The following is a 12206-nucleotide window of genomic DNA, read 5'->3' on the forward strand; positions in this document are numbered from 1 at the left end:
GACCTGGAAATTCTCAGTGAACAAATGAGAAGAAAGCTGAAGAAAGTAAACTAGATATATATATATATAAATGAAAACTCAGAGAGAATACTGCCTATGCACATGGCATATGTAGGCTAATGTCTGCTACACCATTGAAGAGTGGGCTTCATTGCACGTGAAATCTTAGGGAACAGTGTCAAAAACTTGCTAAAATGACAGTGTATATTCATGCAAGCACAGACTATCGATATGTTTAAGAAGACATTCCATCAACTAACTGTGTGAATACAGCTGCATCATTAGTGGACAGAAAGATGATCAGGATCAGCCAGAAGGTTTGCAGCTGGAGGTGACACTAGGAAGCATATGCCAGCTCTGTACTGGGCTGGCATTTCTGTCAGCTGTAATTTCTGCTGTAATTTCTGCCCTGCCACCATCTGCCACATCTACCTTTAGTCCTTGAATGGCTTCCTGAAGTACACTGCACAAATGGTGAGCCACACAGTGATGATAATTTCAAGAGAAGGAAGGTAGCTTTGAGAAATGTACCATTCAATCCTGTGTGTATACCACCTTCAGAAGTGTACCAACGTATCCATCACAGTGCAAGAGTTCTAGGCTGTTGTCACACGTGCTCTTTGAGATATTCTGTCTGCCTCTCTGTTTTGGAACTCACTGCTTCCTAGTTTTAAGTGTTTAAACCAAATCAAACTGTGGAACAATTGTTATTCATGAAGTGAAATGTCTCATGCTCCTTGACAATAGATGCCACTGCCAGGAGGGTAATGGTGATGGTTTCAATTTACAGCCACCAAGAACTGCCAGTAGGAGGTTTAAAAAGTACAAAATCAATCCAAATTTGAATTCATTGTGTAAGATCAGAAAGCACTGGATAAATACTTAATTTTTTTAGTACTGGCTTCTTTCAAGGATCCTGAAAATGGCATGCCTTTCTTTTGTTCTTTAATGCAAACTTACCTAAAGATTCTGCTGTCCATGTTGCATAAAAGCCACCTCTTTGAACTGAGTGGTCAGAATTAAAGATGATGGCTAGTTTGTTGGAACCAGAGCGAATAGTCCCAGGTGAGGTGTTTCCACAGTACCTTCCTATGACAGGAGACCCTGGAGAGCCACCATTCAGGATAGTAACAGAATCCCACTTACAAACTGGATGATTTTCAACGTGGAAGGCTGTGAAAGTAAGCTGCAACACACAAAGGTGACATTCAGGGGCTAAAACCAATCACTCTAGGGGAGGGTATAAAGCAATTCCAGACAGATCCTGTAGCCATCGTGGCACAATGATTTCTGGGTACACTCAGAAATCTGACCCTCACTTTATGATGCTTTCCTGCAAGTATTGATTGGAATCTTGCCACTATAAGTAACAGCAGCTACTTAGCTTGAAGACAGAAGTGGAAGAGGAATTCATAGGTTCAAAACTGGCATCATTCATGTTTTGAAACTAAGTATGTGCTTCAAAACAGCGCTGAATATGTACAGATGTTGAACCACTTTCTGCACACAAAGCTTCTGCTCATGAAATATAACTTGCTATGCAAGCAGAAGGCCTTGGATTTTTTTTTTCCTTCCTATTATTTTGAATCAATAGGCTAACAGTTGCTAAAAATAATGCTTGTTTCCACCAAAACAGGCACAGTTCTGTGTTTTGTTCCTGTGGGCCTGGATGCATCACATAAACAGACTGGGCTGGACAGGCAGCTCCTGCCCCTGTCTCCCTCCCACATCAATGCCACTTGTCCTTGGAGAGATATGGTCACACCTGGGATTTCCAGTTCAAACATTTAGATTGCTGGCTCTGTAGACTCCAGGATTTGTTGATGCTGAAATATTGATGTACGCTTGTAACTGCCTGGCCTTGTTTCCATCAGTTTTGGGATTTTTCAAGTAAGTTTTAGGAGCAGGACCTTTATAGAAAAGTTTAGCAAACATACAGGATCTTTTCCTGTAGCTTTCGTGTGTCTTCACTTCCAAAAGAACCTGTCTAAAACTAAATAAAAATTTAGCTGTAATAGCTTAAATTCAGAACTTTGCCAGCAACTGAAACTGGCAGCTTATACTGGAAAAAATGAGTCTGCTTTCACTGAGCATGCTGTTACTCAGTCCTTTCAAAACAGAAATCTGCTTTCATCTGATTAAAATTAGTTCTGCCTTAAACTAGTTTGTGGATTAAATAGAAGTCTTGTGTTCTACTAAAATAATCCTGTATTCCCTGAAATAAGTACATAAGCAGTGGTCAGAATATCAAGTGGCAGAAGAATTAGGACCATGGGTTTGCATTTTTAACCTTTGTAGTTGTAAGCAAGGAAAACATGATAGGAAAATTAATGAAAGACATCACATATGAAAATTTGCAATGTGCTCCCACAAAACTGCTTTTCAGATGTTTTTCTGACCCGAACCATAAATGTCACTGATTGTATCTGTGCTTGAAAGAATCAGCCAAATAATTACGTGAATTTAATTTTGTACTGCTTGGTCATAAAGGTGCTTAAATTGGTCTGTCAGGAGTTTGACTCAAGAAAGTATCATTTCAGGCAGACTTTTAATACTTATTGGGAAACTGGAGCAACATTTCATTGATGTAATTTGTACCAAAAATCATGTTATGTTCCAGAATAACCAGTAAGACACCAAGTGGCTTGAAAGTTCCCTGCAGAGAAGAAAACTTTCCTGAACTTTCCTTCAACCTCATGTTTATTCTCATGATAGTGAGATTATCCATGAACATCTAATAAAATTAGTTATTTCAGTTTTGTAAAAATAGAAAGTAGTTGTTTAAGGGAGAATTTATTGTGAGGTCAAGTAATACTAGGATCCTTCTGTTTTTCAGAAAGGATAATCTTTAAACAGTTTTGTTTTGTTATCTTCATTCCTTCTTTTAGTTAAAATCAATGGGAAGATATTTAATTATTCCACATTTCTGATCTTCCAAATTGTCTCAGATCTGTTCCTCAAAACTCAGAAGGTACTTCTCACACTGTCTGCTGTGCATACAATTGTGACAAGTTACTCACAGTGATGGTTTCACCTTCTGGGGCTTCCAACACCCAGGAGCAGCGACTCAGACTGCTGTAAGGATCTGGGTAGTTAGGGCTTGAGATAACTCCCCCTTCACCTGACTGTACACCACCACAGGCTGCAGGAAAAAAAAAAGTAATATTTCAATGCATTTTCAGAACACAACACTCTAATCAAATGAGTGGAAGATTATTCAGCTTGTAATAGTAATAAAATATATGTAAGATGCGCTGATAGAGTTAAAGGTGAACAATTTATCTGGGAAATTTCAAGTTTTAAAACCTTAGTAATTGAATACTGAGTAAAGGGATGCAACAGCCTTGAAACTTTGCATTTATTCTGATGCTTAATATAACTCTGCAAAACCTTTGCCAGCTGACACATCAGCCTCTTCCACCTTATCGTCCATTTGTTTATCTCACTCTTAAGCAAAGCAGTGCCATCCTTGGACCAACACAATGAAGTAAAAAAGTTTCTGATGTGCCTAGATAAGCCCCAAGGCTAAATTCAGCTGTGACAGGAAGAGTAGCTGTTCTGGCACATAAATGGCAAAGTGCTGTAATTTGTACTGATACGGCTTCAAGTAGATTTCAAAATGAGTGCAAAGGTTCAAGCAAGCAGAATGCATTTCAGCTCTGCTAGCACTCCAGAGACCTATCTGAAGTAAGTCCAACTTGGCTGGTATTACCTGTTACATCCCCATTCCCAAGAGCAACCAGCTGCTCTGGGTGTTGCAAAATCTGAAATGTGGTTTGGGGAATGCCAACTGTGAGGCAGAAAATCGGAGAGTTCAACTGCTAGCACATGCTTGCTTTAGAAGATATAAATAGTGGCCAGCACTGTGTAACTTTTGAGGACCTCTTTGAGAGTTGATCCCATCATGACTATTCTCCATATCACCAAATGACTGGCAGCATTCCCCAGAAGTGCCTCAGTCAGCCAAGGCAGCAGTCCATCGAGCCATTTACCTTCAAATGTGTAATGGGCCAGGAATCCTTTATCTTCTGTGTTTTCATCACTGACAAATTGTACCCACACTTGGGGAGCAGCTATAACTAGTGGCACAGATGGTGCAGCCTGACCACAAAGTCTGGCTATTAGCTCTCCATCAGCACTCCCTAAGCAAAGAGAAAAAAAAAAGAAACAAAAAAACTCATCACTTTTTGAGTCCTGAAAGAGCTACAATAAGATAAAGGAATAGTGCAAATATGCAATTCATTCTGTTTTGACAAGAAAATGGAGAAGAGTACATATCACACTTAGTAACTGATTATTTCTTATGGGTATAAGCAGAGTGTTGCATTTCATTGTTGGGATCTAAATCTTGGCAACAAGAAAGTTCTCTCCAAAGCTATACCAATGACCCTTTTAATACCCGGGGCTCCTTTTCTCCCCTTCCTGCCATCCTGCACACTTTCATATTCCATATCAGACACACAAAATCCTCACTGTTCTGCCTCAAAGCTACAGACCTTTTGGGGCAGAATGGTGGAAAGAGATGGGACCAACCACATGGGCACCTATTGAACCTTTGTTTTTGTGACATCCTCATTAAAGTCAACAGGGACTTTGAGTTTTCTACTGTATAGGGATGTGCACCATCCATGAACAAACTGTCATCACTGTATTAATAGTGGGCATCTCTTTCCCAGAGAACTCAATTGTTCTCTGTATAGACAAATCCTTGCTTAAATCCTTGAAGCCTAAAAGGAAAGCATAACACAGGCCACTGTACTTGAGTGACACTGAATGTTTGCTCAAGTTGGTGAGCTCCTGTCTATCACATTGCTGAAAGTAGTTTCTGTTTATTAATGATAAATTCCCAGGAGAAAGAAACTAGGGGTAATAGTGTTACTAATGACATCCAGGCAATGCCATTCCTAAGTTCACTTCTCTAATAATAGCAGCTTGCTGGTCTTAAAAGTCTCTCTTCAAAAGCAACTCCTAGCTCTGCACTGAGTGGCTGGCCATTCTTGTGAAGAAGGCAGTAGAGCAAGAGGGGAAAATCTTGGGTGCTCTTCAAAGCCTTTCAGAGTTATTCCAAATCATGGTTTGGTTGAGTAACTTCATGTTTCCATCATATGCAAGTGACACAGCCACCATTTGAAATGACTTGAAGCACAAGGAGGAAAAGGGACACAAAATAAAATTCTATCATGCAAATTACACTGAGAAATGCTACAAACTGTCTTGATAACATGCACTAAAAATTATATTGAGCTGTACAAGCAGAAAACATTAATGATAAATTGTGTTCAGGAAAAAGTGGTAATAGCTACTTTTAGCATTAGTATATGATTTTTGTACATTTTATGAGGTGATTTACTATGTGACAGATGTCACTCAGTTAGTCTCTACAGTGTGAAAAGTGATACCAATCATTGCTTTCACGAATGGCCAGCTGGCCAGAGATCTAGGCTGTTGATAAACAGAAAAAGAAAACAGAAATGTTGTGCTGTAACTTTTCATTCAAACTGAACTGAATGGTCTGAAAGACAAAACGAAGAGTCTTCCACAGAAGCCAAAAGTTAGGAATATTCATTGTAGCAATATGCTCAGTTGTATTACCATGTACTACCTACATGCACGAGCATGATAATCTAATAACCTAATACCTTGCCCTAAAAAATTTGAAATACTTATTTTATCTATTTAGCTTAAATATTAGGCATTGAATTCCAGTCAACTCTGCTTTTATTTTTTTTTTATTTGAGTGCCATGAAGTGTGTTGTATGGGCATCACAAAAGAATTTAGCACATTTGGGGTCTCAGGTAACTTAAAGTAGAATTGGACCTTTCCCTAACTATGCATCTGCTGTGTCAAGAGTCTTAAACAGCACCTGCCTGAGTTTAGTGGCATTCTGCACTACTGCCTCTCAGTGCTCATTAAATGTTACTTGTCAGCATACACAGATGAATCAGGGCATTCTGCTTTTGACACCGGGGTAGCTATGAAATTGGAGGTCCATTAGTAGTGCTGAAATGCACACTGGTATTTAGATGACATAACTGCATAGAACAAGACAAGACTGCAATTTCTTTCTTTCAGTTTTCTTTGATTGTATTGCCTGGAGGCCTGAGGTTCATGATAAAGCGAGAGTAGCAGGAATGGATGAGTAAAGCAAATATATTTTACTGTTTCTTTCTCTGAGTTTTTTTCCTATTATTTCCCAGCTCCAGTGCATATATGTAAGAGAACTGCTAGGCTACACAGATATGCAGGGTGTGGCTCTACACAGAACAAACCAGTGCTCTACAACCAAAAGCTCTTGCTCAAATGGGTGCAAATAAGGATGGGTCAGATTGTTGCTCTCAGCCTTTTCACATGTTTCAGAAAGCATTTCCTGGTAAATTAAAACCTGCTGTCTCTGGGACTTGCAGGTACAGGCTTTCCATGAAGACAGCTGCAGCTTTCATACTACATTTGGCATTAGCTGAGCGACTTCCATGTGACATTTCCAGTTGCTTGCTCTTGTGGATAAAGATGCTCAAATATGCAGGGATATCACTGGTGCACTAAACCTGTGATTTATTTTTTTTTCATTTAAAAAGCTTTAGTCTGTGTTTTGCAACATATTCTCACTGGAGAAGTGAGAATAAGTATTTATTTTTGAAATAAATATTTATTTTTGAAGAGTCATCTTATAGAACACAAAAGTGGATGTGAAGTGGGTGTGCATTCCAGAGGCTATGAATAATTCAAACATTCTTTACTCCATTCCTGCTGTCCCTGGAGATATTTCAGGACCAGGGAGAGAATGGGGAGTTCATCAAATAAATTATTTTGATGACTGCAAATGCCATCTCTCAAGGCAAATGAAGTGAAATCCATATTGTCCCATGTAAAGAGAGAGTCAGGTGATTATTGCAAACAGCAAAACTATTTATGTCCCCAAAATGTCTGTCTAGCTTTCTATTTTCTCCCCTGAAAGAACACGTGACCAAATCCATACATCCATTCCTCTGGTAGTGAAATCCCACTTCTTATCAGGCATGCAACATGGAAGGCAGGATTTGAACACTCTCAAATGTACAGATTCTACAACAGCCACTCCCTGCAAATATATACGAATGAGATTTGGCACAAACAGAGTTGTACAACCAGAATCTTGATAGGCTTCATCCATTCTCCTGCTGAACATACAAACCTATTCGTAGCTCTAGGTAGTCATACTGGCAATTCTGATGATGTTCCAAGTGGAAATCCTCAAAAGATATATAAATGGATGAATTATAGTGAGTGGGATTTTCAATGATCCATTCACAGTTCAGGCTACTTGTGTAATTTCTGGTGCCATCATAACCAGGAGAAGAGAAATCTCCACCTGTGTGTGCCATCAGGATTCCACCACAAACTGCAGAAACAAAATATGGTCTATGTAAAAGTAGTAATAATTCTTGTATGAGGACAAATTTTGCCCCACTTCATTCAGGTGTGCTCACATCAGAAAGCACGTGCTGATTAGATGAAAACCTTTTCCATCTTCTAACTTTTTTATAACTTACTGCTCTGTACAAGAGAATTCTTCCCTGTTTCCCTGGAATTTATTGGCAAGTCTTTAAAAACACACATGTAAAGCAAAGAACAATTATTTACAGGATCAAATAAAATATTTCAGCAGCACTATCAATATAACAGGCATTATTTAATATTTTGATAAAATCTCACTACAGCTTCAGTTCAGTATTGCTCAGCCCTACTCATTACCCAATTCTAGGCTCAAGAGAAAAAAATTTATGGAAGATAGTCTCAATGCCATAGAGGATGCTTGGGGTGGGAGCTGGAAAATAAGTTCAAAAGGCTCAAGGCTGTAGTAGTAAGGCTGTGCCAGCTGCCTCCTCTCTGGAGGCTAAGCTTGCAAAAGTAGGTTAGCTGCACTCTTTCACAAGCTACAAAAAATTAATTACCCCTCTGAGTAATAAGGAAGCACTAGAATGATTCAATTTGTCCATAGCACTATGCTTTTTGAAATTTTCAGGGAATAAGGCCACTTCAGACCATCTCTTACTCAAGGCTCCGTACAAAAAAATAAATCAGCAGGGACAGCAGGGACTGTGATCCATACAAAGCCACATGAAGTCCATTGCTCACAGAGATTTTCCTTTTTTTTCCAAGTTCTTTCAGCTAATTAAAGATAAATATCTGTTCCCATCCAAAGATGAAAGAGAAAAAAGGTATCAGAGATTTGTAATCTGTTTAGGTAATTTTGTTTTATATGTGCCAGTACTCTAGCTATGAAATGACTTACCAGAGATCATCACTTAAGTAAAACACATACACTACCTGCATCTTCACTGGAGGTATATGAGACGCTGAAGCCTCTGGCTGCACGGGACATATCTGTCACCAAAATGACTTTCATTGTGTTTCCAGTGGATTTCACCTCAGTGCCTGGATTTACCTCCCCACACAGCTTGGCCAGCTGGGGAGAGTTTTGCCCAAGGCCATTGTAAACCTGTGGAGTCAAAATAAACTCTTGTGACACCAATATACAGTCTTATGAGCATCTCCTGTGTCATTTAAGAGTGTTTACGCTCTTTAATACAAAATTCACTGATGTCCCTCACAAGGGGTTAGTTCTCAAATTTACCTAAACCTTGGAAGAAATTTTCATTGCCTTGAGTGGATGAGGCCCTGAAGTAAACTTCAAAATACCTTGCTTATTTTGGTGAAATACAAACATATTGTCTCCCTCTCTCTCTCTCCTTTTTCAAACAGAAATGGAACTTTTTTTATTGAGAACACTGTGGTTTAGCTCCATATTTATATATTCGATCACTTAATAATGCCAGCTACTGACCATAATAATTTCATTTCAAATCATTATCTTTTAAAGCCAACATGAGCTTTATCAAAATCTTCTCCAACACACTGAGTGCTGGTGGGCATTTCTGATTATTTCAAACATTTCACTTTGTGATGATCCAGGGATATTTTGCTCCATTTCCATTATTTACCCTTTAGCCTAGGAATGAATTTCCTTCTTTCTGCTCTGCAGTGCAAGCAAGACAGAAATGCTGTTTCCCACTGAGACTTGGAATATATTAGAGTATTGAAGGCATAAAAGCCAGCAGGAAAAATTTTCCTTTAACAGATCATTATCTGATAAAAAGCCAGCTGACAAAGGTTTGTCTAAAGTAGCTGTGAAGAAAAACAAGGGAAACATCATCTACAAACCTCAAGGGATGAATGGCTACTTCAGACCCCCATGCTTGTACTTGGATTGGCTTCTGATCTTCCTACAGTTAATTCCTGTGTTTGCATTGCTTATCTGAGGAAGTGGGAAGCTAAACTCTACCTCACATTCCTGCAATTTCAGAGGAATCATATTTTTGAGGCATTTTTACATCTGACCAGGTCCAGGTCTGTGTGCCAGGCTTGATTTTTTTTTCACTAAATAACCAGAAATCAAAAATAAACATGATAAAGTAACCAATATCTACCTTTTTTCAAGATGGAGAGTGATATACAAGTAAAATTTCCTGGGGTTTCTCTGTCTTTGGTTCAGAGCAGCCATTTGCTGCAATCTCTGTCTTTTTCTACTTTCTTTTTTCTTTTCAATGGACAGCAAAAAGTAACAACAGCAGTAGATACTTCCTAAGTCAATAAAACCTGGAACTGACTGATGGATTTTGTTTTCCCACAAAAGAGACATTGAAAGCTTTCAAAAACCCAAGAAATTTTTTTCATAATTGATAAAAAGACAACTCCAGTCATTCCTTGAAGCCTTCTACTCTGCCTGGGCCACAACTTCAGAATTCCATACCCCAAAACAAGGAGATGAGTTTAGATGCTCCACAGTGATAACTTTCTCTCATTTATCTGCTTTCCCCAGATTAAATTACGATTTGTCTAAAAACCATATATAGACCTGTAAGTGACTTTTCAGCTTTATTACATCCATTAATTCTCCACAAAGGAATTAGGAAGAGCAGTTTCTGATTCTACATCCAATACTCACAGCCACATAATCTGATGAGCAGCTCCAGTGCTCTTCAGTTTTCATGTCATTAAAGGTCAGGGTCACACGTCGGCCTTGTTCCACTGTGATCCTCCATTCACACACTCGGTTATGTGGGTATAGGTTGGGATAGTTGGGTGAAGTAAATGTTCCAACAGGTGCAGTAAGATCCCCACCACATTCTGAAATATCCAAATATTGGTACACTTCTCAGAGTAAAGCATTGCTTATAGAATTGTAGCAAAAAAAATAAAAAATCAGCATTGTGAGAAAAAGAGATCCTGTGAGGTTGATTTGATCCCCCTACCCTGTCCATACATTTGTCTAAACAGCCAAATTCCTGCCAGTCTTTATCACTCAGTCATAAAAGCAGCTGAGTATTAACTGACCACAGCAACTCCTTTTAGTCTAATTGTTAATATTTTCTTCTCTGAAGGACTCATCAAAGCTTTCAGAAGCCTGGGTGACCCACAGGCTTTGATGCCATATGATCCAAGCCTCTCATTGTGGCAAGACTGAGACATTTGTGTCTGTGGTCTGTGGTATAGGTTGCTCCCTGAGAGTATATTTCAACCCTTCAAATCCAACCTTCAGTACTGGAATCAAAGCGCAGTCTGAATCCCCGGGCATTGACTGATCCATCAGTGACAAACTTGACATAAGCAAAACTGTCAGAGGTGTCCACAGCATCAGGGAGAGTGTTACCACAGTACCTGCCCAACAAATTGCCTGCAAAAATCACATAGAGAAAGAGAAATTTATATCAATATATTACTTATATTTATATTTAAGGGTCACTTGCCAATTTAACTGGACAGGCAGGAGTAAACTAGTGGAATTGAGTTATTGCTGGCAAATAGAAGGGCTGTGTTTGCCTTACTTTGCACCATCAAGCAAGGCAGACACAAGAAAATACTGCACATTGAAAAGGCTCACTTTATACCCAAAGGGAAATGCCTTCAGGAACCTCAGGTGAGGTTTCCTAGTAGTTCTAGGGAGGGGAAGACAAACACTGAAATAATTCTCAGACCGGTAGCGTTGTATTCTCGGATCTCCACGAAGTCATTTGTGCACCCAACAGAGCTTTGAATATCTAGGCCTTCCAGTCTGATGGTAAGGTAGTGGCCCCAGGGACCCTGCAGAAACCATTCACACAGCAGGTTGTCTTGATAATGAAGGTCAGGATACCCCGTGCTTTCAATGATACCAGTTTGTCCTATCACTGTCCCACCACAGGGAGCTGCAAAAGGAAGAATATTATTTGGTTGACTAAAGAACATCACAGAGATGATTCTCCTAAATAAGACTTACAGGTAAGGTACAACTGACTTGTTCTCTAACTGTGCTAATAAGACAGGAATTGCCTTCTAATTAAAAATCTTCCATGTTCTCAATCTAATTCAATCAGTGCTGGTTGCTGTTATGTTTTATTTTTTTCACATCCCCCCCATACCCACACACACCTCGCCATTGCAAACATCCCTTTCTCTCTTTCATATCTCTTATAATTTGGATAAACTCACAATTTTCAATCTAATCTCTATCTATGTCCATAATTACCAGAAAACCTTGCAAACATGTAACAGGTAAATTAAAAAGAAATGAAACTTGCTAAGTGTGGATCCAAATTCTTTATGATAGACAAAAGTTGACTTCTAGTTTGGGTCAACAGTTGTAGCTCAGACTCCCTTTTCCTTTCATCCCTTCCATTCACTCCTTGTGATGCCTTAGTGAGCAATCACTGCACAATGTGTAAAGCAGTTATTAATTTTTAATTCTCTCTCTCTGAACATTCATTTCTCCGCAGTACCTGCAAACATATGTTTGTAGTAGTAAGGCATACAGCAAACATGTGCTTACAGGCACACAGTGTGATTCTGAGGGTGGTCATGTGTAGGTCCAGGAGCTGGACCTTGATCATCCTTGTGGTTCCTTTCCAAATCAGGATATTCTATGATTCTATGAAACAATATTTCTTTCTGTGGCAGTAAAAATTGTGTTCATACTGTCAGTTCTATGCCTGATTAGTGCTTTGTTTCAGGATGAGTGGCATTCAGCTAAGATACTGTAAATCTATTACAGTTGAATGTAAATTATGGCTTCATATACTAATAAATATATGTATATAAGCAAGCTTCTTCAGTTTTCACATTCAGAAATATGATAGCACTCTATTTTGGCTTTAGTGTTTCTGATCGAATTCACTAAGCAAAATTCTGC

General features: G+C 39.0%; 1 protein-coding gene across 1 annotated transcript in view; it reads right to left on the reverse strand.

The window, feature by feature from the left end:
* Positions 1-12206, reverse strand: part of CUBN (cubilin) — a gene marked incomplete at its 5' end in the record, with an annotated part of 141510 nt that overhangs the window by 32562 nt on the left and 96742 nt on the right. Inside the window, 8 exons of the mRNA XM_084215400.1 lie at positions 961-1186; positions 3021-3142; positions 3993-4138; positions 7169-7379; positions 8309-8480; positions 9987-10168; positions 10575-10715; positions 11017-11226. Coding sequence (XP_084071526.1) covers positions 961-1186; positions 3021-3142; positions 3993-4138; positions 7169-7379; positions 8309-8480; positions 9987-10168; positions 10575-10715; positions 11017-11226 — 1410 coding nt within the window. The remainder of the gene's footprint in view (positions 1-960; positions 1187-3020; positions 3143-3992; positions 4139-7168; positions 7380-8308; positions 8481-9986; positions 10169-10574; positions 10716-11016; positions 11227-12206) is intronic.

Source organism: Fringilla coelebs (genome assembly GCF_963513975.1).
Source record: "Fringilla coelebs genome assembly, chromosome: 1".
NCBI lineage: Eukaryota > Metazoa > Chordata > Aves > Passeriformes > Fringillidae > Fringilla > Fringilla coelebs.